This window comes from Notechis scutatus, chromosome 13 (assembly GCF_049901735.1).
Source record: "Notechis scutatus isolate UNSWTSFEM ecotype Mainland chromosome 13, rNotScu1.2, whole genome shotgun sequence".
In the NCBI taxonomy this organism is placed as follows: domain Eukaryota; kingdom Metazoa; phylum Chordata; class Lepidosauria; order Squamata; family Elapidae; genus Notechis; species Notechis scutatus.
Genome location: NC_142021.1, coordinates 12,644,733 through 12,671,757, shown reverse-complemented (window position 1 = coordinate 12,671,757; position 27,025 = coordinate 12,644,733). Strand labels below are relative to the sequence as shown.

At 51.0% G+C, this 27,025-nt stretch overlaps 2 protein-coding genes across 17 annotated transcripts in view; one reads left to right on the top strand and one right to left on the bottom strand.

Moving 5' to 3' along the window:
* Nucleotides 1–1,074: 1,074 nt before the first annotated feature.
* On the bottom strand, nt 1,075–23,444 carry PRR14L (proline rich 14 like). Of its 4 annotated transcripts, none has more exons than XM_026682898.2 (8): nt 23,130–23,444; nt 21,045–21,129; nt 12,177–17,283; nt 7,985–8,053; nt 5,734–5,884; nt 4,288–4,394; nt 2,831–2,902; nt 1,075–2,554 (listed from the first exon to the last, which is right to left on the bottom strand). In XM_026682898.2, the coding sequence occupies exons 1-8, from the start codon at nt 23,442–23,444 to the stop codon at nt 2,275–2,277; spliced, it is 6,186 nt and encodes a 2,061-aa protein (XP_026538683.2). In that variant the 3' UTR covers nt 1,075–2,274. The 4 variants fall into 4 exon arrangements, with proteins under 4 accessions (XP_026538683.2, XP_026538684.2, XP_026538685.2 ...); XM_026682899.2 differs by having other exon boundaries at nt 12,177–17,280; XM_026682900.2 differs by having other exon boundaries at nt 21,045–21,126.
* The window catches only part of DEPDC5 (DEP domain containing 5, GATOR1 subcomplex subunit), a 63,174-nt gene continuing 59,577 nt past the window's right edge, over nt 23,429–27,025 (top strand). For 7 of the 13 annotated variants that reach the window (XM_087943050.1, XM_087943047.1, XM_087943049.1 and 4 more), the window contains exons 1-3: nt 23,429–23,802; nt 25,649–25,825; nt 26,807–26,894. In XM_087943050.1, coding sequence (XP_087799176.1) covers nt 25,768–25,825; nt 26,807–26,894 — 146 coding nt within the window. In that variant the 5' untranslated portion in view covers nt 23,429–23,802; nt 25,649–25,767. Of the gene's footprint in view, nt 24,184–25,648; nt 25,826–26,806; nt 26,895–27,025 lie in introns of all 13 variants that reach the window. The other 6 variants (XM_087943043.1, XM_087943041.1, XM_087943048.1 and 3 more) reach the window with 4 other exon arrangements.

Genomic DNA, 27,025 nt, shown 5'->3' with positions numbered 1-27,025 from the left:
TAGTCTACCCCCCCTGTAAAACTGAATCACATCCTTGGTTGCCTCTGCATTTTCCTGAGAAGAGATTTATTTCAAGTGCTCTTAGTAGAATCTTTTTCATGATTGTAGTGAAAATCAGGTCAGACTTGGGTCCTTGCCTGGGGAGAATGCTGCTCGAAGGCAGGCTGCCTTTTGTAGGCCTGGTCCAAGGGCCTTTCCGCAGCCGCAGCCTGGCCCCCTCCGAAGTGGAGCTTCCTTGATGGGCCACAGGTCCCACCTTGTCACTTCAGGGGCCGTATTTTCTTCTGCGGGGCTCTCCAACCGTGGCGGCTTTAAAACTCGTGGACTTCAACTCCCAGAATTCCTCGGCCAGCTATGCTGGGAGTTGAAGCCCGCCATCTTGAAAGTCGCCAAAGTTGGAGAGCCCCGTTCTTCTGGACAGCTGCAGCAAAGCCCCGCTGAGACTCCTGGCTTTCACATCAACGTAACTGCAGACACAAAGCACTGAGAAAAGGGATGAAGCCCGCAAAGGCCAAGTAGTCGCCTGCCCCCGGCTGCAGTCAAGATCAGCAGCAGCAGCAGCAGCGGCCCCACCTCGGAGCCAGAGTTTCCCCACTGGCCTCTGTCCTGGCGCGTCGTGTCATATCATCCCATTGTGGGACAAAAGGATACTTCTCATAAATGATTCCACTCAGCCCACTCAAAACGTGGAGATTACAGACAATCAGGGATCTTCCATCAGGGATCCAAAGTACGGAGGGAGCATCTCCAGTGTCATCAATTTGCATGCAGCAGCAAACCCACCATGTCCCAGTCAGACAGGAAACCAGCTCTGGCTCTCAACTGTTGAAAAGCATTCCCGTCCTCTTTTCTCCCGCCGGGGAAACAATGCGGAGCAGAAATGATAAGTTTCTACTTCCAGGCACACGCGTGTGGCAGGGCCCCTCTGCTTCTCCAGTTTTAAGGCCCCCGAAGGTCGTCTACAAGGCCAATTTCATTGCCTCTTCAGGTATGGAATGTAAGCTCAAGGAACAGCCCCCATTTTCATCCCTGTCTGGCATACCTTCATTTGCCCCCCTCCCTCCCCCAGTCCACTCCCCCAGGGAATAGGAAGCGTCCACATGAGCCCAAACGTACCAAAAGTGCAAATTTTAGATGAGAGGAAGCAAAAGGCAAACCCTTTGAACAATCCAGCCATTGACCCTGGCTCAAGTTACAGGCACTATTATATAGACAGCGAACAGCTGTCGATCATCATTGTAAAATGTTCATTGAAGGTAAATGTTTAAAATCTCCCAAGCACCCCTAAGGAAAAGTACAAGTCTAACGTTTCCCCCGGGTGGCGTTGCACAGCTGCTACTTCCACTGGAATCCAGTAACAGCCGCCACTCATGCTCCCAACCAGCTGCTTGTGTTGCATGTGTACAATTCACTCCACCAGGGACCCAAACCAAGTCACAATCAAGAAAGAGGAATGAATGAGAGGTGCTGAGCGACGGCCAAGGTGGTAGAAGGAACACATGCAAAAAATGAAGGGCTGTTGAGGTGTCATTGGCATTCTGGCATCGCATCCCAATTAAAATCTCCTACGACAAATCCGCTAGCCCCAATTCCAAGAAATAACAGAGAGAGGAAGAGGCCCGCGAATCGACTGCGGTGAAGGTGGAGCAGAGGAAAGCCACTTTCTAGGGATCCTGCACCTCCCAACGCAGGAATTGGAGGTGAAGCTCTGCGCTGGTCCCCCAGGCAGCAAAACAAACCAAGTGCCACAACTAGGTGTGTCTGCCACGGAACACAATTTGGAGGTCACACACAGCTTCTCTTCTTTGAGGAAAACATGCTGGCTGATGGACCCAGTGGGCCCTGCTGCCCAACGATGCAAACTAAGGAACTTTGCTAGAAACAAACAAAACGAAAACCTTAAAAATCCTTCGTCCTGGCTGCCACGTTACCAGGGTTGAAGACCCAGAGGAGGAGCAGAGGCAAAAGCCCATGGCTAACTTTGGGATGTCCTTACAATCCTCATGTCTCCGAAGGTGCTGTAGCCTTTGTTCTGCCCTACATTTTTAGCCTTTTTAAACAACCCCCCCCCACAGGTGTGAATGCCTTTTGACAAGGGAGGCTAAAGATAGGGCTGTTTCATAAGGTTAACAGAAATTAATTATTCTCCTCCAACCTGTAGGAAAATATCACTATAGGGTTCAGTCAGGGAGGTTGGTCCAACCTTGGGAAAACGAGGTTCCCTTTCCAGGCACACCAGGTCTCTGAAGGCTCTTCCAGCCGATCGACCCAACCTCAGCTACACGATGAAGCTTGTTCCTGGGTCTCCTCCTTGGCAAAGAAGGTCTCCAGGTCGGCCAGTTTCTGAATGAGGAGGACGTCAAGTTCCCTTCCTTCTACGGCCGCCTTCTGCGCCCGCGTGTAGCCGCCCGTCACTCGCACTCTGCTACGAGCCCTCCTCTTCCGGGGAATGGTGAAATCCTGGAACTCCAAAATCCGTTTTCTCTTCTGCTGGCTGATAGAGATTAAAGACCCATTTTTCTCTTTGGGCTCTTCAAAAATGGTTTCCAGGCACCTGGGGGGAAAAAAACAAAAACAAACCAAAAGGGGGTAAATTTCGGGCCTCACCTTCATAATCTCACCAGGGACCAAAAGCCCTTGAAAACATTGAGCAAAGGGGCTCAAAGCCAGATATGGGTTTTCAAGCCATAGAGCGCACTGGTGTCTTTGCAACCATGGAGTGGATGTAGAGGGGAGACCCACGAATTTCCCCACAACTTCGCTTTCTGCAGATCCCCAAATCCCCTGTTCCAATGCTATGCTGTCTACAGGCTCCCGCTAGGTAACCCACCTGGTTGCTGGGGGAGATTTGTAATTCTGGTTGGTATAGATTTCCTCCAAGCTGAATTCGGTCTTCTTTAACCTGGAAGGCAAAAGGAGGCATCAACTCACCACCTTAACTAACAACATTGCATTCCCACAGCAGTTACCATTCTTTGGTTAGAGAAGAGGCGGCTTTCAGCTATGTACCAAAGCTGCTTTATCATGCCTGAGGGAAGGAGGACACCACAGGCAGGGAAGGCTTCAAACGGCTGCAAATGTTAGCAGCAGCAGCAGCATCTCAGCTGCAGAGCCCCCTTCCTTATAGGGTCCAAAGCGGTTTTTAAATTATTTAAATAAACAAATAACCATAAAAAAACACTTTTTCTGCTGGCACTGAACCCTTCCGGTAGGATGGCTGCTCCACCTATCGCTCCCAAGAATCACGCAGATGATACCGGCACACGATCCCAGGATCCCGTGGACCAATGGAAGGGGACAGCTGTGGCAAGAGCGCCTTCAGCCAGCTGTGAGGAAATCTCCAGAAGGCACTGCGGATGGATCACTCGTGCCCCTGTCGTCTCTCGGTTACACTACTACCACTTGCTGTTTGTGTGTCCTCCAGCTACAGCTGGTATGGAACAGTGGTGGTATTCAGCCGGTTCGCACCGGATCGAGCAAACCGGTAGCAAGGATTTGGGATGGGTCGCCGAATCAGTAGTAAGTTCTGGCTGGCCACGCCCTCAACCTGGTCGCCCAGTCGCCGCTGGCTCACTTACCGCACCCGCCTGACGCTTGCCCTTAAGGTATTTCTTTCTTTCCCCCCCTCCCGACAATCAGCTGTTAATACAATCAGCTGTGCCAGGATTCCCCTTGCTGAGGCCCAGGAAGGCAAAAAATGGGAGGGGATCAGCCCCCTTCCTTTTTTTGCCTTCCTGGGCCCCAGAGGAGCAAAAACAACCCCCCAGAGGCTCCTCTGAGGCCCGGAAGGCCCAAAAAATGTCCCCCCCTTGCAAAAATGCAAAGAAAAAAGGCAAAGAAAAGCCACGCCCACCCAGTCACATGTCCACACCCACCAAGCCACGCCCACAGAACCGGTAGTAAAAAATTTTGAATCCCACCACCAGTATGGAAGATGGTGCCCCATTTGCTGACGGGGGCACACGGATTTGGCTAAATGACACCTGGGTGTTGCTGCTTTCAGACACGTAAGAATCCGTTACTGCAACTGTATAATAACTTTCAGTATTCCTACCTTTGATATTCACCTCTGGTCTACCTTGAAAGGCTGACCCCCCCCAACCCAGAGAATGATCTGGGGTTTTTCCAACCTGGGGGCACCCAACGACCCACCTGTTTTTCCTAACACCCCCCCCACACCTCCCCGCAAGGCTCTCCAGTTAGTTATGCGGATCCCTCCCAATCCTTGGCATCTCATAGGACTTCACAGGTGCCCAGCAAGGAGACAGGTGAAGGCAACGGTCCTACCTCTTTGGTCTGGGAAGCCCCATGGGGGTGAGGTTGGGGTCCGGCTTAGGAATCGTCTTCCGAATGCGGATCTGAGACACCTTCTTTGGCCTGTTCTCCGACTTGTCCTTGGGGTGGGGGAGGAAAGAGAGACGTACATTTTCAGCATTAGTCCAGATGGGCCTCTCCCCACCTGTCCCTCTGGTCCATGTGAAGGATGATCTCAGCTTCCCCTCCCTCAAGTCCTTGAATGACTGAGCCGACCGAACACCAGAACCAGATAACAGATCATCAGAGTTGGAAGGGACCTTGTAGGTCATCTAGTCCAGTGGTCGCCAACCAGTGGGCCGGGAACCACTGGTGGTCCACAAGAAAATTTTGGTGATCCACAGAGAAATGTCACCCCCAAAGCAATTAATCCAGCCTGCGCGGGAACACAACATGAGGTAGTGAGGGGAAGTGGGGAAAGGGCGGAGTGGGGGAACTTGCCTCAAGCACCCTACATGCCTGGCCTGGCCACTGGGCTGCTTCTTTCTGCTTCTTTCTTTTTCTGCTTTTGGCTGCACGCAAGGAAAGCAGCAAAAGTATTTCTTTCTCTCCCCCAAACTCCGCCATAAATGAGTCTTTGGGACCCTGCAAGGCCTCCTGCTCCAAGAGACTCATTCCTGATGGAGTTTGGAGGAGAGAAAGAAAGACTTCTGCTGCTTCTGCTGTTTTCCTTTCATGAAGCCAAATGTCTCTCTCTCTCTCTCTCTCTCTTTCTCTCCCCCCGAAAACGGGCTGACATCCTGAGAATTTTCCTGTAGACTTTTTGGGGATTTAAAATTATGAGTTTGGTGGTCCCTGAGGTCCAAAGGTTGGTAACCCCTGATCTAGTCCGACCCCCTGCCCAAGCAGGAGACCCTACACCATTTCTGACAGAGGGCAGCCCAGTCTCTTCTTGAAAGCCTCCAGTGATGGTGCTCCCACCACTTCCGAAGGCAACTTCTGTTCCATGGGTTGATTGCTCTCACTGTCAGAAAATCTCTCCTTATTTCTAGGTTGAATCTCTCCTTGATCAGTTTCCATCCATTATTATTCCTTATCTGGCCTTTGGGTTCCTTGGAAGAGAGATTGACCCCTTCCTCCTCTCTGTGGCAGCCCCTCAAATATTGGAACAAGGCTCTCCTGTCTCCCCATATGCTGACAGGACTGTTCCCCTTCAGTGGCTTTCCCAACCCTTACGCTGAACCCCACGCCGGCTCTTTGAGGGGCCCTTAGACGCGGCTGAGATGGGGAGAGGCTGGAGCTGATGCTCACTGAGAGTAACCGCCATCTCCATTCCCTTCAGCCCCAGCAGGCTTTCCTTATCACACGTTTACTCTACTTCCGCCCCAGATAACTTATTCTACCAACAAAAACATGGCCGCCGTGCAGCAATGAGAAGCACCCAACAACCAGCTTGAGCGCATACGAGGCACCACTCACTTTTGCAAGCTGAGCTCCAGTCTTAGGCAATGCCGGGACAGAAGCTTCGTGTCCGTCTCCTGATCCAAGAGCTGGAAATCCTAAAGGAGGGTGAGCCGGTTCGGGACCTTGGCAAGATGTTGGCAACAGCACAGACAAGATAGATTCCAACCTAGGAAAAGGGGCAAAGCAAAGGAAAGACGGGTGAGTCCAGGGATCTTTGGAGCTGTGACAAAGGGACAGCAAAGTCAACCATGGCAAGGAAAGTCAGATGGCAAGAAACGGAGGGTGGGTCAAGCCAGGAAATCTGGAAATCCAGGCGGTTCAAATCAATATAAAGGTTAATTGCAAGCTTAAGCTCTCTGCAACAATCCAAACTACTAACAGTCAAAGCAAATTAGATAAGAGTTGATGGAATTCAAGGTGAGCTGGACTCTAACGCTCAGCCCGGTTATCTCCTACATCGGGGCTGGTAGAGCCCCGAGCAACTTAAAAGTAATCTGCAAAATGAACCTTGCCCTCCCCGTTGACCTGAATGAACAGAGGCAGATACTGTGGGAACTTCTACAGAGTCGCTTCATTAACCAGAAGAGGAACCACCTTTCAGTGGAATATATAAAGCAGGAGGGCTCAACTGTGAGAGAAGCAGCCCCTCCCCTCAAAGCCCCACAGCCTCCAGGTTTAGTTTACTTCATCGTCATTGCACCTCGTACAACGAAATTAAATGCCATCTTCAATGTACACCATAACTATAAAAATAAACACAAACACACATCCTTCACATTCTATACAATTGAATGGAAAACCCTTGATATTGCATTAATATTGCGCTATACAGTAGAATTCAAAAGAGCTACTGCCCTGGGATAAAACCTGTTTTTCAGCCTATTTGTCCTTGTTTTTATTATTATCCTATACCGTCTGCCAGGTGGTAATAGTTCCAAAAAGGGGGTTCCCAGGATGAGATGGATCTTTGAGGATGCCTTGAACTTTCTTAAGGCAGCGGGAGCTACAAAGCTCTTCCAAAGAGGGGAGAGGGCAACCCAGGATCTTCTGAGGGGCAATGACGTTCACCCTCTGGAGCGCTGTCCTATCTGTCCCGGTGCAATTGGCAAACCAGGCGCAGTAAGTTAAGATACTCTCCCTGGTGCAGCGGTAGGAGGCCACCAGCAGTTTTTCATTCGGCTGTTGTTTCCTGAGAAGCCTCAGGCGGTATAATCTCCGCTGGGGCCCTTTGGACCAGCCTTCCTGAAGGCTCAGCTGCCAAGGCTCCCCAGCTGTCTCTGCACTCATGGGGGGGCCATGCAATGCAACCCTGGGGACGGCCGATGCCTTCAGGATGCTTCAATCTGTGCCGCCTTCAGAATTTGTTACTTTTTCAGTTTTACTTTAAGGTTTTACCTTTCATTCTGATTTTCAATCTGTGCCTTTACTTTTAATTGTTTTACAGGGAGTCCTCGACTTGCAACTCTTTGTTTAGTGACCAAAGCTACAACAGTCCTGAAATAAGTGACTTACAACCGTTATAAGACACTTACAACCGTTGCAACATTCCCATGGTCATGTGACCAACATTTGGGTGCTTGGCAACTGACTCTCACCTAACCACCATGTTACCAATTTGACAACTGTGGCAAGAAACAACGTAAAATGGGACAAAATTCAGTTAGCAAGTGTCTTGTTTAGCCACAGAAATTTGCAGCTCAATCAGGGGTGGGCGTCAGCCAGTTTGGGTGAACCAGATGTTAGTTCCAATGACTGTCTGGCCCCGCCCTGCCCCTCCCAGGCCCATTTTGGATCCCAGGTCAGTACAAGGGGCGCGTGTAGCTCAGGGAGGTGGAAAACGGGCCTCCCAGGAGCCCGTGGAGGGCAAAAACGGGCCTATTTCCAGCCTCCAGAGAAATGCCGGAGCCCAGGGAGGTGGGAAATCGGCCCCCCACAGCCCGTTTTGGCTCCCAGGAGGGTGCAGGAAGGCCGACTGGGCCCCGCCCACCCAGCAACCGGGCAGAGAACTGGTTGTTAAATTATTTGAAGCCCACCACGGGGCTCCACTGTAAGTTGAGGACTCCCTCTATTAGGCCAACTTCCCAGAGACACTTAGGTAAGAGGGCTAGTTGTAGAAATAAAAAACCAATTCTAAAAGGGAGCCCAGACTGAAGGAGGAAACCATGGATGAAAGGAGAGCTCAAGGCAAGAAGAACGGAATCGCTTCCTTTTGTATCTAAGGAGGGTTTTTTTGGGGGGGGGGGGGATAGAGGAGGAGCGCACTGACCTCACGTCGTTCTTCACAGCCCCGGAAGGATCACTTGGCAGGCCAGGCACCAGGGGAGGCAAGCTTGGGCTGGTTTGAAGAGGGTAGGTGGGGGGAGAAAAGCACAGAAAACAAACAGAAAATTAGAACATAACGCAGAATGAGATGACGTCCGTTGAATCCATATTTGAAGGAAGATGGAGCAGAATTAGAGCTTTCCCGGCCTATTTGGCTAAGATGGGGGCTTCCAAATTTGGCCTTAAGACAAGTGGACTTCAACTCCCAGAATTCCCCAACCAGTATATGTGCTGGCTGAGAAATTCTGGGAATGGAAGCCCACAAGTCTTAAAGTGGCCCAATTTGGGGACCGCTGGTCTAGGAAGTGGAAGTTGCGCTGGAGGCAGAAACAGACCCTCGAACTGGGTGGGAGGAAGCTCCCTCTGGCGGCAGCAGCAGCAGCTGGTCTCCCAGTGCTTCCCAGACAAGGGAAGGCTCGTCCCTGCCGCCGCCACCCAGCCCTCTGTTGGGCTGCCACCCTCCCTCCCGCTCTGCCGGCACCTCTGGAATGGGCAGGAAAGGCCGGTCTCAAGAAGCGCATTCCTCACAGGAGCTGGACCGAAGCAAGGAGCTTCAACCAATGCAAATTCATCCGCTGAGCACAACGGGCAAGGAATCCCGCCTGGACACGCACTGGAGAGCTTGGCCGAGCTCAGCACTTCCACTCCAAAAGGCCTTCAGTGGACTAAGAGCAAGATCCGCTTGCAGGCCGCAAGCGGTGAACGTTTGGCCTGGTGGAGGGGAGTCCTGACGCAAGCAAGGCGGCGGGGGGGGGGCAATGCTTCCTGCCTCCCAGCTGAATCTCGGAGCCAAGGGCTCCTCCCGGGGTGGCCTTTCATCAAAGCTTTGGCTGGGACCCATGTAGGGCTTGGTGGAAAAGCCACTCAGGAGCCATCTTCGCTTTTGCAAAAGCAGAAGGTGGATTGGCTACCTGGGAGAGGATTAAAAGGCGGAAACACTACCTTGACCTGAGGTTGAAGCCTCAAGCGGGGGCCGGAGGCTAAAACATATGAAGGAATTGGATAGGTCTGGTGGAAAGAGGGAGGTGGGCGTGTTCCTGAAAACATCCGGGCATGGCTCAGTTTGCTAAATAGTTGGGGTGCTGGCACAGATGCCACACCATTTCTCCCAGCAAAGTGAGGTGTGTGTGTGTGTATGAATAAGCCCCTCTGAACTCAGATTTCTGAGATGGCCGATTTTACTGCCCTTTGGGGTGACATGATAGCAGTGTTCCAACATTTGAGGGGCTGCCCCAAAGAAGAGGCGGTCGAGCTATTCTCCAAAGCGCCTGAAGGCAAGACGAGAAGCAACGGATGGAAACCAATCAAGGGGAGAAGCAACCTGGAATTAAGGAGAAACTTCTTAACAGTGAGGACCATTAACCAGTGGACTGGTTTGTCTTCAGAAGTGGTGGGAGCTCCATGACTGGAGGCTTTTAAGAAGAGACTGGACAGGCACTTGTCTGAAATGGTAGAGTTTCCTGCCTGAGCAGAGGGTTGGACTAAAGGCCTCCCTCCAAGATCCTTTCCAACTCTTGTTATTCTGCAAAGCAGGGGTCTCCAACCTTGGCAACTTTAAGACTTGTGGACTTCAACTCCCAGAGTTCCTCAGCCAGCAAAGCTGGCTGAGGAACTCTGGGAATTGAAGTCCACAAGTCTTAAAGTTGCCAAGGTTGGAGACCTCTGCTAAAGCACTTGGTACCAGCCCAGAAACCAACGAAGCTTGCAGAATTACAGGAAATCCACCGGAAGAGACCTGGGAGTCAAGATGCCTGCTTGCCCCTACCTCCTTCCTCACGCCACTTGTTCAAACGTCATACAGTTAGTCCTCAAGTTACAACCACAAAGGAGCCTACGTAAGGGTAGTAAATGTAATGGTGGTAACTTGGGTCACCCACGTGAACTGACCAACTGTGGGAGGCTCACCTTCCGAAAGGGTCTTCCATTTCAGCCCCCCAACGAAGAGCAAGGAGTCTCTTTTTCTTGGTCAGCCTTTTAGGTGGTTTGGAATGTTTCACTAGATCAAGAGTTGATCTCCTTTGGTTTGGAGCTTCATTTAAGTTTTGTTCAGCCAAGAGAAGGGACTGATTTGTTTGTATGGAAGCTCCATCCTCAAGAGTCTACAAATGCTGCTCTAGGACACTTAGGCCCAACAGCCTTATTGACTTGGGCAAAATGTTTTGCCTTGGGGTTGGTTACCCAGCAATTTCCTTTGCAATTTTTCCTGACCGTAGCTCCAGATTAGGGATGTCCAATCCTGGCAACTTTAAGACCTGTGGACTTCAACTTCCAGAATTCCCCCAGCCAGCTATGCTGGACACCCTTGCCCTATTTAAACAGTGTAACTCATCTACACGTATACAGAAGCAAAGCAAGAATGTCATGTGGGGAGAAGCAGGAATTAGGTAACGTCTAAAAAATTTCCCCCATTAGGCTTAGTAATTGTATCATTTTTATTGCTTTTTTTCCCCCTGTTATCACCTGTCCAGCATAAACAGGGCATGTTTTGTTAACTCATAGTTACATCTCCGTCAATACTTGCAAAGGGAGAAAATAAACTGAATTTGTATCGTCCTCCATAAATCATTCTCCCCCTCTTGCCAAATTGAGCTAGGGGAACTTTCCTCCCGGCAGCCAGCCTGCTCTGCCGCCATTCTGCCTGCCTGCCTAGTGCCGCTTTTAAGCCAGGGAGAGTTACCCAAAGGCTGAGTTACCAAGCCTCTCTTCCTTCAGAAACTGGAGTTCTTGGCACCAGCTTCCAGACAGGAGTGAGGCAGTTCGTTTTTCTGCCACCTTATCCCCTGGCCCCTGGTGTGCTGTGTGGCTGTGAGGACGTGAAGCTGAGGTTACTGTCTGCACTTGTAAACAGCATCTGCAGCCAAGGCTCAGCTCAGCCCTTTTCCCAAAGGGCAGCGAAATCGGCCATCTCAGAAATCTGAGATCAGAGGGACTCATTAAGACACTGGCACCCCTCGCTTTGCTGGGAGAAATGGTGCGGCATCGGTGCCAGCATCCCAACTATTCAGCCAACTGAGCCCTGCCCGGATGTTTTCAGGAACATGCCCGCCTCCACAGGGAGCCTCACCCCACCCAGGCCCTTCATCCGTAAAAGGGAAAGAGCTCCAGTCAACAAGCGGACGAGGAAGCGACACCTGGGCATTTACCACCATGACAGGCACGCAAGAGGGCTGTCACTCAACTGCCAGGACTGGGTGCTCCAGGAAGCAGCCCATTGTGGTAGGATTCTGGACCCAGATTGAGGACCCGGATTGTTGGGGCCAAGAGGCTGACTCTGTAAACCGCTTCGAGGGGGCTGGAAAGCACTGTGAAGCGATGTGCAAGTCTAAGGGCTAGGGCTCTTCTGCCTGGGCTTAGAGCTCCGCTCTAAAAGCGGAGCCTGGCTTGGAGTTCGCTAGGGATCCCAAAGGAGCAACCACACTGAGACGGCACCTGATCCCAACAAGCCTAAGAACTTTTGGAGGGAGTGAAGAGGCTGGATGCCCCTTTGCAAAGTTTAAGAGCCAAGTTGTAAGGGCCAAGCCCCAGAGATCTATCTTGGTGGGTATATCTACTTGTACGCAGCAAGAGCCCTTAGACTTACATACCACTTCACAGTGCTTTCCAGCCCCCTCTAAGCGGTTTCATAGAGTCAGCCTCTTTCCCCCAACAATCTGGGTCCTCATTTGACCCACCCCGGAAGGAGGGAAGGCTGAGTCAGCCTTGAGCCTGGTGGGATTTGAACTGCCAAATTGCAGTCAGTCGGCAGTCAGCAGAAGTAGCCCTGCAGTACTGCACTCTAACTACTGTGCCACAGAGGCTCCTAGCACTATGGAGTCAACCCAGAGCAACAGCTTAGGGAAGGTGTGTGGTACAATGAAGTACTGAGTACACACGTCTCTGTTGTGCAGAGAAGTACTTGGACAACAAACAACCCTCACAGTGGCTTGGAGGGAGAGTAGCAGAGTTAGTGGGTCCCCCTGAACAAGCAGATTTACCCAACATGCCTAAGAAAGGAGCTGGAAGCCCCCATCCCCTCCGAGAGAGAGAGAGAGAGAGAGAGAGAGAGAGAGAGAGAGAGAGAGAGAGAGAGAGAGAGAGAGAGAGCTCATACATACAGCCGTGCAGGCAGATTCCCCGGAGGAGGACGGGGCTTTTACCTGGTTCTGTGGCTCAGGCTGGCCGTTGCAGGGAGGGCTGGTGGTCCCTTGCTGGGACCGGAGTGCAGAGGAGTGGATTCGGACAGATGGATGGACGGTCTCTGCTGGCTCCAGGTGGACAGGACGCTGCCCAGCAAAGAGGGCATGGCCGAGAAGAGGCCGGCTGGCACAGAAGCGCAATCCTGGAGCCCCTTGAAGCCCCGAGCAAAGTGCAGCAGGCTCAGCCGCTGGGCCGCCGGGGTTCGGCTGCTGGGGTGTCGTCTCCTCCTGGTCCAAGCACGGTAGCAGCCGGGGGAAAACAAAGCTAAGGCCGAAGGGAGGCCGGGAGTCAGGCAGGCCGGACTGCAAGCAATGGCCTCTCCCTCCTTGCGGGCCGAGGCGGAACCGGGCTCAGCGTCTTTCTGGGTCAGCATGGCATCTGGGCAGCCTTGAGGCAGCAGGAAAAAGAGGCTCCGTGTGGAAGGTGGCTGAGGCTGTGGGCCCCTCAGAGGAAATATGGGGACGAGGCTCGGGGACCCTGCCTCGGGGAGCTTTCCAGGGGTGGCAACGTCCATTTGGTGATGGAAAGGCAAAGGGGAAACGCCGGGAGGGCTGCACCTGCAGGGAGGGTCGCTGCTCAGCTCGAAGAAGCAGAGGATTGTCGACTCGACGGAATAAACGGGCAGAGCCTGGGAGCCGGCCATCTTGAAGCAGCAGCTGCTGAGCCATGGAGGGGAGCTCAACTTTAAGCTGACAAGGGAGAAGATTTCCAGCAGCCCCCTCTTCCTCCTCCTCCGCGGGCCCCACTTGGCAGCTGAAGGAAGCAGCGCCCTGCGAGGCAGGAAGGGCCGGCAGGCGGGGGACATCAATTCCTCAGCTAAACGGGACAGCCTCGTCAACAAGGCGGCGTCTTTGGGCTGCCCGGCGAGCCAGGAGACGGCCAGAGAGCTGCTCGGGTGGCCCTGCTGCTTCACTGGGAGGTCCCAAAGGACGGGCTGTGGGGCTGCCGGCTCGGTGGCTGATTGTGCAGAATAAACAAGCTCCCCCTTGGATGCCAGAGGTTTTGGTGCCCTGAGCCGGCGTGGCATGCCAGCTTTTATGCAGGCTGCTCCAGACAGTTTCCCGAAGGCTGGAAAAGGTCTTTGCAGGCGCAAGTACCCAAAGACGCCAGGGCTTCTGCTCTGATCGCAGCCAACAGCTGGAGGGAAGGGGCCAAAAGCTCCAACGGAGCTGGGCCAGCAGGCCTGCCGGCAACGGTTCCAGAAGGGAAGGTTCAGGCTTGCCGGCTCTCCACACCCCTGACCTCTCTTTTGCCTTTTGGATTCCCTTTGCATGTGGGCAGGGGGTTCCTGCTGCCGCCTCTTCTGCCCAGCCCTTCCTAGGGAAGCCCAAGTGCTCCGTGCAAGCTCTCCCGGACCCTCAGCCTTCTCACCAGAGAAGCTGCCTGCAGGCTGTCCGAGGGCAAGCCTTCTTCCCACTGGGGGCTTCTCCTTTGGGGCTGGCGGCTGAGCCCCTGCTTCAGAATCTCCCCTCCTCCGCTGCTCATCCACCAAGTGCCCTTCCGGTCCTTCCCCTGGGCCTCCTGCCAGCCCCTGGCCCCTCTCGACCCTCAGCGGACGTCCTTCTTTCACGCTGGGCCAGGTGGGGAAGCCTGCGAAGCTCCCACCTTTTAGGCCAGATGATGGTGAGGAGGATGGCACGGAGCTGCCGAGGGCTTCTGCTTGTTTCTTTAAGGGAAGGAAAAGTTCAGCCTGCAGCGCACAACTCGGGCTCTCTACCTGCCGCCACGTAACCGGGGGCTCTGGGGAATCTTTGGCTTTCCCGGAATCAGATTCCGGAAAGTCTTCAGGTAAGCCAAGAGGGAGTCCTGCGTGTATCGCAGCCTTGAACGGGAATGTGACCTTCCCACCCCTGAGAGGAAGCGGTAAATTTCCCAGGAGGGCTTCGGAAGACACCTCCGTGTCAGAAAGGATGCGAACTGGAAATCCTTCCATCATCCCAGCTGTCCGGCCGGCCTCTCTCGGGTCAGCTTCCAAATCTTCTAAGGGCTGCTCGAGAGGGTACAGCGACACAAACGCTTCTACTCTGGGACCCTTGCGGTGCTGGCACGTCCTCCTGCTAAGCAGAGAGCAGGCTGCAGCCGCATCTCGTCCGGGGGAGCTGCTCGCCCTTTCGCTTTCCAAACCGGCTTCTCTTTCACGCGGGAGCGACGCTCGGCAGTGCCGCTGGGCAAGAGGAGAGCCGTGAGAAGGGGACGCTAATGCTGCCTCTTTGGGAAATAGGCACATTTTTTTATTCTGAGGAAACTGGGAGCCTAAGCCTGCAGATAGCAAGCTCAGTATTTTTCTTTTTCTGTAGGATTTTAGAAGTAGCCCTTTCATTCTTTCCTGTCCTTTAATTTGGGCAGAAGCTGCAGCAGGGCCTGTCTGAAAAGGAGACGAAGCCAATTTACTGGCAGATAATAATCCTTTTTCAAAATTGAACTTCCCTGATGGCCTTTTGTGGATTGATTCAGAGGCAGAATGGAGATCGTGGGTCTTTGACCGAGGAGCCCACTTCTTCACAAAATCATTCCGGTTCAGTGATTCGGAAGCAGAGCTCCCGGAAAGAGTCCTGGGACTTTGTGATTCTAGTAAGTCTTCATTCGGTAGATTGCCAGTAAATTCTGACCCCGTGTTATTATTGGAGGATTCAGTGATGATTTTGTGAAACGGACCTTGATGATATTCTGTTAAAAGTGCAGTAGTAGCTGATGGCGTTACCTTTAGCTCCCTCTTTGAATGCAATGATTTATTTTTATTACACCGGACATATTTTATCACCGAACGGATCACAGTTTGCAAATCATGATAATTTAGCTTCTTGTAGAAAATTAAGGAAGGCTGCTGGCATTCTAGAAACTCTGTCTTTGGTGAATCATCTTTCTGCTCAAACAAGGTGCAACTATCAACGGAATAACATGGATGAAGGAATATTTTCATCTGGTAAATGGGTTCCCTCCGCAGAGCTGAACATTTAGTACATAAAGAAGAGTCTTTTCTGTTTAAATGAGAGAGATTACTTGCTGGGGAAGAGGGGTGACTCTGGTATTTTTCTTGTTCTTCTAGGCACTGACCTTTTCTAAAAGTGGCTCTACAAAGAAGGGGAGTTTTGCTCAAGTCTCCATCAAATGCACGCCGAAGAGAGAGTCTAGCATTGCTACAACCTGTTGCATTTCCTGTTTTCATTCCACCAGCATCAGCTCCATGTGAAGCTTTGTGGACTTCTACTCTTTCATAGGGAGGAAGAATATTGCCCTTCCTCTCCAGAATACTTCCTGAACCATCAAAAGCATCTCCACCATTAATACTCCAGTTTTCAGCTTCTGCCTGCGACAGACTAGAGCAAGGAACTTCCAGAGGACAGACTGAATTCAAGGGTCTTCCTGCCCTATCCAAGCCCACCCAGTTATTTCTGTAGGGAGAGCAACTGAATTTTTTTGGGAGAGAAACGAATCTTGCGCCGGACTCCAAAAGGGCTGGGCTTATTCCCAAGCTGAAAGCGATTTTGGTGGCTGGCCCTCTTCTGCTTTCTTGTAGATGTCTGCAATCTAAGAAGAGGTTTCTTGCCAGGGCGTAGATCTCCTCTGGAGCAGAAGGAAGATCGTTCACCGCCCGGACCCTCCAACGGAGTGCTTTTCCCCAGAAGGCTTCCATAGCAACCTCCCCATTTTCTGCCCTTCTCAGCACCCATCTGACCATCTCCCAGGCCCCTTCATTCATTCCTGCCTGCAGCCTGCCACTGGCTTGACTTGGAGCAAACGCTTCCTTGTGATGAGGCCAGGCCCCGGGGTTCTGCATCACAATGACTCCCTCTGGAGACAGGCTGTCCATAGGCCCTCCATGACCTGAGCCTGGGTCAGCCTTCTGGGCAAACGGAGACGGGCCACGGAGTTGAGGGACTTTAAGGCTTTTTTCATCAGCAAGCACACAGAAAGAACCGGTAGCCCACTGAGGCAGAGCTAAATCGCAGAGCGGGAAGGCTGTCCTCAGATTGTCCACTCGGAGGGGCAAGCCGTTTCCCCCAAAGTCCAGCTGAGGAGCCCAGCAGCTGAGAAACGTAGAAACATACTTTATACTGCAACTGTTCTGAAAGGACCCCAAGTTATGTCTTTTCGACAGAAGAGCTCCATTTCTCTGTCCCAAAGTGATACATTTTTCATGGCAGAGAGAAGAACTTTTATCCTCTTGGATCCTGCTGGCCTCTGAAGAGCCCACTCTTAGGTCACCTTCAAGTGCTGCTTGGACACCATCACAAAGGGAGAAGCGGCCAATGTCGGAATGCCGGTCTTGGTCTTTTGGCACCACGAGTGGTTCGGCTGGACTTAGATACATGCTGCGTTTGGAAGGAAAATGTTCTCCCTCTCCTTTCCAACAGCTGGGCCCAGCGGACCCTTTCTGGATTCTAATCATTCCTTTATGCACAGGGCTGGAAAAAAGATCCGTGCTGTCACCCGCCTTGGGCTCATTGTTGGACAGCTCTCTGCCAGGGCTCCCTGCCTGCAAGGGAGCCTCAGCCATTTGCAGCTCAGTGGCTTCTCCCAGATCCTCCATCCTTCCACCGCTCGGATGGCTCTTGAAGGTTCCCTCTTGCACTTCACAGGCCGCCTCAGAGAGATCCACGCAGTCCCCCCAAGAGGTCCTTCCCAATGAGCTGCCTTGCAAAGCCTGGCCTTCAAGCCGCGGGCCTCTTGGGCCAACATCCAAAGCCAGAGCAAGGCTGGGGTTACCGGGCGGACCAAACGCTCCTTGCTGAACGGATGGACGGCTGTTCCAAACGGCCTTCGTTTCTTGGCCTGGATTCTGAATCGCCTCTTCCTCCGTCTGCCGGGCAGAGGCTGGGACTTCTTCATCTTCTTTGGCCGAGGCAGGACTGAGAGGCTCTGGAGAGACTAAGCGGTTACTTCCTGAAACTGCAACTCCACCTGAGCACGGACTGGCCTCAAGCAGCGCACCTGTCCTCGCTTGGGCCCTGGGCTCTCCCGCGTTGCAACATAGCCCACTCCCATCAGCCTTCATACCTGGAGCTTCTTCCTTCGGGAGCCCGGATTGCTTTTCAGATGCTACTGGCACTTTTGCTGGGCTTTCTTCTAGAAACACACACACACAAAAAACAACAACAGAAAAAACAGGACTGAGACGGGCCCATCCTCTTTGAAAATAATCCTCACCCTAACTGTCCTCCCACCGCCCATATGGCAGGAGAGACTCCGGTGCCTAAGGCTCTGTCTCTCTGCAGTGCCTGTCCTCACAGCCCCCCCTCAAAGGAAGGAAGTCCTCCACTGCCCCCCACTGGCTTTTCAGAAAGACACCCCCCCCACTTGGAAGTCCTTCCTAAACACCCACACATCTAAGGACTCGGTGCCCTCACCCACGCAGCAGGTGACCTGGAGGCAAAACCTGGAGAAAGGCCACACTTCATACACTAAAGAACTAAGTTGTAATTGTCTGTCACTACCTGCCTGGGTTCCACAAAGAGGATTAATGTAAATAAACAGCTGGGGGGGGGGGGAAGGGGGGCCTCCGGTTCATGACAGCCACGTCTTAATTTGACAGTCTGAGTTCTGCACAGCAAGGTTCCCACATGCAAGACCTGTGATCAGCAGGACACCCTCTGCTCTGCGGACGTGCCAGAACTCGACTCGGGTTCTAGAATTGCAGCCTGCGCTACTGCGGTGTTTATGATGGAAGCACTTCAGATGCCACTGAGTCAGGGGCAGGAGGCTCCAAGGCTGTCAAACTCGCGGGCCAGATGCCCCACGTGCTGGCCCCGCCCCCCACCCGATTTAGTGAAGAGGGGGGAAGTCCCGCTATGTCACGTGACACCATGAGTTTACACCCCCTGGTCCAAGGAATAAATGGAGGCACTGAGAAAAATTCATCCTGCTCCCAAACACGAGGAGGCGTCTGGCAGCATATTTTCCGATCCAAAGAGCTCAAAGCAGACTCTGCACTCCTGCACTTGCCAACTGTTAACTTTTGTTTTTTTGTAATTATTTGGATTGCTTTGAGGTGCCTCGTTGAGAGTTGGGCGGAGTACAAGTTAATAAATTAGCATTCTTGATTCTTCATCAATAGACGATACACGGTTTAAAAAAGAAAACGATCCTAGAAGGGAAGGAGGCTTCGGCTGCTCAACTGGAGGAATTCATGAACCGCGGAACCCCTGAGTGAGGGCAAGGGAAGCTTCAGCAGAGGGGCAGCCATTAGGCGAAGGGGACAAGATGGCCAGACCAGAAGGGGAACACTTTGCTAGCAACTTGACAGGCCCAATGCAGCTGACAAACCATTTTTATCCTTTTCAATAAAAATAAAGTCATCCACATTTTTAGATAAGGATCTGAGGGTAGCATCTTGCTAGATGCTGGCTGGGGAGTTCTGGGTGTTGAGGTCGAGAAATTACTGCATTACATTAACTTTGATGCTAGCCCAATTTTAATATTCCTGCTTAGGTACACTAGCAATGTAGCCCAAGGGCTTAAGTTTAATTGACTTTGTCACTGCACCTCGGACAACGAAATTAAATGCCACCTTCCGTGTATACTATAACTATAAAAATAAAACACTAATACACCTCCTTCGCATTCTATACAATTGAATGGAAAACCCCTGCTATAGCATTAATATTGCACTATACAAGTATAATTTAATAGAGTTACTGCCCTGGGACAGAAGCTGTTTTCCAGCCCACTTGTCCCTGGTTTTTATTGTCTTGTTCCGTCTGCCAGATGGTAACAGTTCAAAAAAAGGGGGTGCCCAGGATGAGATGGGTCTTTGAGGATGTTTTGAACTTTCTTAAGGCAGCGGGAGCTATAAAGCTCTTCCAAAAAGGGGAGAGGGCACCCTATGATCCTCTGGGCAATGATGTTAACCCTCTGGCAATAAATCTTTTGCATTTATATGGAAAGCGGGGAATGATAGGCACGGCTAAGCAAAATGCTTGCAAAACCATTCCTCAGAACAGAGGGAAGATACACACACAGACACAAAGAGTTATAGAGCCAATCGGGTGTAGGGGTACAGGCATCGGTCCGGAAACCGGGAGACTGTACTTCTCTTCCTGCCTTGGACACAAAGCCAGCTGGGTGGCCTTGGGCCAGTCCCTTTTGGCAAATGCCTGGATAACCTTGAGGAAAGGGAAGACGAGGTGTTGCCTAGGAAACCGTCAGGCAAGACAGGCCGCTAACCTCAAACTCTGGAAGGATCCATCCTAATCAGTCTAGCAGTTCAAAGGGGTGGAGGGAAGGTTGCTTTTTCGGACTTGCAAGAATCTGTTAACGCTGCTCATCCAGTCACATTTCCTATCTGGTTTATTCAGGAACGCCAACATTAATCTTGCAAGTCTTCTATGTTCTTTCAAAGAGAGGAATTTCAAGAGTGGCTTTGGATCCTCAAGGACCTTCACTGACCGCTGAGCATCTGGCAGCCATGTTGTTGCAGCATAAGCAGCAAGCAGACGCGCAGACGAATAACTAACAGAATGCCACGCAACAAACTAGCATAGCAACTGGGGCACAACTTGCTTCAACCCCCAAGTTCTTCTGTGTGCCAGAGGAGTCCGAAGGGAAGAGTGAGGTAAAGGAATACAGGGATGGCCTTGAGAAATGGGGAGAGAAGAGGCTTCCTAGGCAACAATTGGACAAGACAGGCAGTCCCTCCCCCACAGCTTAATGGTCAGAGAAGCAAAGAAATAGAATAAAACAGAATAAAAACTTTACTGTCACTTTAAACGTACATTTAATCAGCATACGTTAAAATGAAATTTGGTTGCATTCGGCTGTCAAAAGATAACCATTATGCATATAGACACACACGCACACACACGACACGAAGAAACATTGAACGTCTAGTTCCAATGTATACATATATATGGTGAAAATAAAAAACAAAATCCTACGAGTTTACAAGATGGATGGCCTAGGGCAGGGGTCCCCAAATGTGCCAACTTTAAGACTTGTGACTTCAACTCCCAGAATTCTCCAGCCAGCATAGCTGGCTGGAGAATTCTGGGAGTTGAAGTCCACAAGACTTAAAGTTGCCAAGTTTGGGGACTCTGGCCTAGGGAACAAAGCTGTTACAGAATCTGGTAGTCCTGCTAGAAATACTTTGAAACCTCCTCCCAAAGGGGAGCAACAGAAACAGACCATAACGTGGGTGTGTGGGGTCTCTAACCATGCTTCGAGCTCTAAGCACATAGCGCTTGTAAGCAGTATCCTGAATGACAGGAAGTGAGCTTCCTATAATATTCTCAGCTATCCTTACCACTCTGTATGGACCTTGTATTTGCTACCACCTAAGCAAACAGGGATGCAGTTTGTTAAAATGCTCTTAATCGTGCCTCTGTAAAAAGCAGCCGGGACAGAAGGAGAAAGAGGTGCTCTCCTCGTCCAACGCAGGAAATGCAGGCACTGGTTTGCACGTTCACTAAAAGTAACGCACGGAGGACCTGCCCTAATTCATCAGATAGTTAAAAATGGCAGGTGGAAAGTTTGCACTTTCAGATTTTCAAAAAATACGTTAATGTGCCCATACAATAAAGTAGATTTCGGTCATCTAGTCATGTTTCTTCTCTGGTTTATTCAGGGAGGCCCGACCAAAGGAAGCAATGCCAAACCACTCTTGAAAAATCTTGCCCAAGAAAACTGCAGGGACTATTTATGTATGTACGGTTGCATGTATGATGCATGTACATATTCATATATATATACACGGAACGTACACACCCATGGTGCCTCTTAGTCACAGTGAAGTGGGGAGCAGATTTTCCCCACCTCAAACGGGCCTTACCAGCAACATTTGCATTTGCAAAGCAAAACCACGGAAGGGCCCCCAAAACAACACTTGATCCTACCTAGATTCTGCAGTAAGTCTTTCATTTCAAGGCAGGAAGGGCTGGCAACATGTTCTCTCGCCTTCTGGATTGGCTGAAACTCCTTCTGAAAAGGAAGCAAGTGAGTTATCAGCGGAACGGTAGGAACACAAGCAAAGCTGTAGGTTAAGTCAGAATTTCCTGAACACCTTTCTAGGCAGAGCAACAGTCAACAAGCTGCCTTCTAAAAGCAACTGACCAACTTCCAACAACATGAAGGTCTGAGATTAACCATCCACCAATAGTTGGAGGGCCATAGTTTTCTCATAAAAATGCACCTCTCAAAGAGCTTTCAGTTTTCTAATATTCAAATATTTTTTGCTGGTTTCAAGGAACGGTGCCCATGTTACTTTCTTGCAGCAACGAAGAGCTTTGCAGCTCCTTAAATTCCAACAAATTTATTACTATAGCATAGCGGCTTCTTTGGGTGAGAGTCCCACTCAATCATCAAATGCACGAGATGGTACCTAATTGGCAAATATATACATGTGTGTGTGGATATATATATGTATGGTATTCAGCTTTGTTTGGGTATTTTCACACATCATTATAGTTGTGCGGCAGAATCTCATCTGCCATCATAGGCTTGTGTATTGGGTCCGTCTGTGTGTCAGGCTTTCACAGCCGTTTCTGTTTTAAATTTAAATTTAAAACTTTAAAACTTCAAAGCACAACTATAATGACGTGGGAAAATACCCGAACAAAGCTGAATACCATACATATAAATACCCACGAAAACTTAAGAAAACAAACATACATACATACATATATATGGTATTAAGCTTTGTTCGGGTATTTTCCCACGTCATTGTAGTTGTGCTTTTAAAGTTGTAGCAACGTTTCGGCAGAATCTCATCTGCCATCATCAGGCTTCTATATTGTGTTTGTCTGTGAGTCAGACTTTTACAGTTGTTGACTTTTACAGTTGTCTGACTCACAGATGAACACAATATACAGAAGCCTGATGATGGCAGATGAGATTCTGCCGAAACGTTGCTACAACTTTAAAAGCACAACTACAATGACGTGGGAAAATACCCGAACAAAGCTGAATACCATACATGTAAGTACCTGCGAAAACTTAAGAATATATATATGTGTGTGTGTGTGTGTGTATGTGTGTGTGTATATATGTATGTATGTATGTATATATGTACGTATGTATATGTACGTGTATATATGCATATGTACGTGTATATATGCATATGCGTATATACACACACACACAAACACACACACACAAAGGACTGCAGAGAACAAAAACGTCTTGAGAAATGGGATTAGATACTGGATGTCCTGCAGAATGGAGAAGACAAATGCATCTCTGGAGCCCTGAAAAAGCAAGTGTGATATATAAACCCTGTATATAAATGAAGAGAGACACTTTATACCCTCCAGCACTCCCAGGGCTTCTCTGTATGCCAGACTGACCCCTCTCAACGGGAGAGCAGAACCCGCCATATTACAACTTCCCCATTATGTCTTTCTCTGCTTTTCGGCGGGGCTCCTCTGGCCCCTTTCCTGGGGTCGGGAGGCTTTAGAAACAAGAAGGGCTACGGAGAAAGAAGCCTTTCCTGAGTCTAATACTTGGGGCCACCTTGGGTTTTTTCCCTTCTCTTTTGGCCCCCGTTTTTCTTTTCCGTGCTCTCCGGTTTCTCTTCAAGCTGGTTTCATTCTAATCCAGGGGTGTCCAACCTTGGCAACTTTAAGACTTGTGGACTTCAACTCCCAGAATTCCTCAGCCAGCAAAGCTGGCTGAGGAATTCTGGGAGTTGAAGTCCACAAGTCTTAAAGTGCCAAGGTTGGACACCCTGTTCTAATCCCTCACGGATGTTTTTTTTTTTTTGTGGGCGTCTGCACGGTAAACCCCGGCAAAGTCGTTCGACTTTTGAGGGGGCCTAAAAGTAAATCAACGCATCCAGAGAAATAGATGCTTATATTTCTAAGAGCCCCGGGAGGTGTTCACGAGGCTCAAGCTAAGGGACCCTGTGACCGCAGCAGCCCCGTTTTCCTGGAGGGGGAGCCGAGTTCGCCCCTTTCGAGCCAGGCGGCCCCTCCGCTTCTTACCTCTCCCGGCCGCCCCTTTGCTCCGCGGGTGGGCAGCCTCGGGCCTCCCTCGCACCAGCCCGGCCTTTCTAAGCCGCCGCCCCGCATCTCCTGCTGCTGTTCCTCCGGGCGCGGCGCTTCGCCTGGAGCCAAGGGCGGCCTCCGGGGCGGTTCGCAGGCGCCGAGGGTCCAGCCATGCGGCTCCGGGGGCAGCGTCGAGGCCGGCCTCTCGCCCGCGGTCCCCGGCGACGCACAAGGGGCGGCCGAGGCGGGGCGCTGGGCGGGCAGGGCGTCTCCCGGGCCGGCGGCGTGGAGCTCCCGCCCCGCGGAGGACATGCGGCGGCGGCAGGCAAGAGGCGTGGCCGCCCCTGGAAGGACAAGAAGCGCCTGTTAGGCGGGGACGCCGCGATCCCTCTCGGGGCCCACGCGAGGCCTCCGAAGCCCTCCTGGGCCCCGGGAAAAGCCCCGCCGAGTGAACGCGGCGGCGGCGGCGGCGGCGGCTACCTCGGGGGGCAGCAGGCCGCGGCCCTGTGCGCCGGCTCCGTCATCATCGCGCCGCTCTTGCTCTACGCTGGGGCTGCCGCTCTATGGTCGCGGCCCTCCTCATCCGGGCACTACCCGGGAATCATAGAGAGGTGAGGGGCGGTTTCCGGCCGCGGACTTCCGGAAGATCCCCAGGCGAAGGCCGCGCTGGGTGAGTTGCTAAGGAAGCGGCTCGCCGCGCCTCCCGTCCCGCTCCGCAGCCAGGCGGGGAGGCGGCGGCGGCAGGACCCGCGATCTCCCCCCCGCCGTCTCGGAGGGAGTAGAAAGCTGGGACGAGGCGCTTCTTGTAGGCCTCGCCTGGCGTGGCGGCTTCCTTGCTCCGGGGGGGGAGGCCTCTTCTGGGGAGAGCGAGGCTGGCTGCCCCGGCCTCTTGGCCCGAAGGAGGAACAGAAAGCGGCGCCTTCCAGAGTCCGCCCTCCGCTGCCTGTGGTAGAAGCGGGGCCGCCGCAGGTCTGTCTCCCCGGCTTTGGTCCCTGAGGCGACGACGATCCTGGATAGGGAAGCGAGGAGGAGGATGGACGCAGCCGCGCAGGTGGGCCCTCCGGCCCCCAGATGCCAAGCCCGATTCCGGGCCCGCCTTTTGCACCCCTTCGGGGGCTCAGTTTCAGCCCCCCAGATAAAAGCATGAGGTCCCGCCTCTTTTTGATCCGGCAGATCACAGGCAGCTGGAGGGCTTTTTCTAGGGAAGAGGAGGGACACGCGAGCCACAACCTCCAGTCCTTTGAAGGCTGGGCTAGGTGGTCTTCAGGAGCCTCCCCAACCTGTGAAGGTGGCTGGAGGGATGGTAGAGCTCTGGATTATTTAGCAATAGCACTTAGATTTATATACAGACTCACAGTGCTTCCCTCCCTTCTCTGTTGCAATGGCCAGAAAGGAAGGAAAGAGAAAAGGAAGAGCAGACAGACTTATATTCCGCTTTATAGTGCTTTCCAGCCCCCTCTAAGCGGTGTACAGAGTCAGCCTCTGGCCCCCAACAATGTGGGTCCTCATTTTACCCACCTCGGAAGGATGGAAGGCTGAGTCAACCTGGAGCAGGTCAGGATCGAACCACCAGCAGTCAGCAGAGTTAGCCTGCAATCCTGCACTCTAACCACGGCAGGCAGAAAGGAAGAGCAAGAGCAATAAAGACTTATATCCCGCTTCACAGTGCTTTCCAGCCCTCTCTAAGCGGTTTACTGAGTCAACCTTGAGTCGGTCAGGATCGAACTGCTGGCAGTCAGCAGAAATAATCTGCAATGCTGCTTTCCAACCACTGTGCCACCACAGCTCATTTAGGTGACCCTTTTCCCTGCAAAGGGGAATCCTGGGGGCAAAAACTTCCTTTTGCTTCAAAATAAGCTGTTTTATCCACAGATTGCTCTTTGCAGCCTGGCCAAAAGGAATCAAATGTGGATTTCCAAAATGGGCTGTGCTGTCTATGAACGCAACCTTATAAAAGTCTAAGCTGAGATCAGGCAGAGGATCTTAGACTTTGATGTGCAGAGGGTTGCCTCCCCCCTCTGCCTTGGTGAGTGAGAGACCTCTCCCAAATAACTTTTCCTCACCTCTTGTGCCCTCCTTACACTGGGCCACGTAGATGCCCTGTCCTGAGATTCAGTAATATCCCTGCCAAGATTATTTGGGATGTGTTCAGGTATTGAAATTGAACCAGATGCACATGTTCAGTTGAATTGCCCAAAAGATCATTGTTGGAAGTTTGAGCTAATCTCCCCTCTACCTGTAAAACTTTTGAGTTGGTCCTAATGGGCAGCTAAAACATCACTATTATGAAGTTTCCAAAAAAAAAATTATCAAATTTTCTGCTTGTGGAAATTGATCAGAACAAGCCATTTGATCAGAACAAAATCCAATTAGGCATATCTGTTAGGAAAAGGATTTTTATCTTGAATGCTTTGTATTTTAATTATTTTTTTAGTCTATGACCATACAGAAATAAACAATATATAAAGCTGTTGGCACCTGTGATTTTATTTTGCTTTGCTTTGGCTTCCTCACAGAATACAATGGAAGAGGAACAGCTTCTCATGTATTACTTGCTTTTATTTTGCGGAAAGTAGAAGGTTGTGTCTAATGCCTGATTTCTGATAATCAAGAAGAACAAGAATTTGAAATCAAGATGAGAACCAACAAAGTTTACAAGCTTGTCATACATAAAAAAGGCTTCGGAAACAGCGGTTAGTAGCCTCGTTGAAAGTGGCTGGGCCTTGGGGTGCCCTGAAGGTGTAGGAAAACACTAATAAACCTTTTGCCCTTGGGTGCAGGATCTTCCAAGCTCTGCAATATCTGGACTGCAACAAGGCCTTTTAGGACAAATTTGAGGTTCCCAACTTAATGATAACACTTGTAAAGCAGCTGTTTAAAGTAGCACATTTTATTTGGAAAGAAATTGCAGTCTGTTCAGTGTGGGATGTTATCCCTAATAAGGTTGCTTAAGATGTTAATCTCATTTATGTTTATAACGAGCAACTTTATAATGTATTCCAGCATATGCAGGGAGGCTAAGTTTATGCCTGCTTAGTTTATTCTTAGGATGAGGTTTGAATTTGAAGTGAACGCCCCTATTCTCAGTTGGGATGCTTTCTCAATTTAAAAACACTCATGGCTGCCTCTCTCCTATGTTAAGCTTCATGAGCTGACAGCTTGACTTTAGCAAGGTGTGGGGTGGGGGAAGAGGGAAAGATAGAACTAAGGAAGAAGGGACGAATGGGTAGAATGGTAGCCCAGCTGAGCCTTGTGAAAAGCTTCAGCCAGCCAAGGTCAACTAACTATGTGCAGAGCTGGGAACTGAGAACCTGTTTCCTGAACAAGCACCTGGTTGGACATTTGCAAATAACCAGGGATGGCAGGATGGAGGGGAAAGGAAAATTTACTTTGTATTGTTTGCAGAGGAAAAAACCTCAGAAAAAACCACCCTAAGCTTTAGTAAAGTATGTTATTGGCAAAAACAAACGGCCAGGAGTCTTTCTTTGCTGGATGACTTGACTGGGACATGGTTGACACCCTCTAGGTTTTCAGAGTATTTCGCTCACCCTGGGACTCATTCCATCTCCGGTTTCTCAGCTTTAGTGGCATTGAGGATAACTTTGGAACTGCTATGAAAGTTGCTCTAAGCTACAAACTCTACAAGGGTTCTTTTCCAACTGTTTCCTTTTCAGATGATGAACTTATGGTGAACCCCAAAGTATTCCTTCAGATCAAGTTGGGAGATATAGTGGAAATAGCACACCCCAATGATGAATACAGGTGACTCTCCTTGTGGATGGATCTGCTTTGGGACATAATGCATGATGTGGGGGTGGTGTGTGGACAGTCCCACAACTTTGCAATGGGGAGATAAAAAGGCCTCAGCATCACAAGCTGAACTGGTATTTTTG

Bases quoted from the DNA above. Each gene is read 5' to 3' on its own strand.
- PRR14L (XM_026682898.2), bottom strand. From the start codon at position 23,444: ATGTCCTCCGCGGGGCGGGAGCTCCACGCCGCCGGCCCGGGAGACGCC. The intron at 21,130-23,129 runs GTAAGAAGCGGA...CTTCCTTTTCAG, and splicing joins CAAAGGGGCGGCCGGGAGAG to AAGGAGTTTCAGCCAATCCA. The intron at 4,395-5,733 runs GTGAGTGGTGCC...CCCCACCCCAAG, and splicing joins CTGGAGCTCAGCTTGCAAAA to GACAAGTCGGAGAACAGGCC.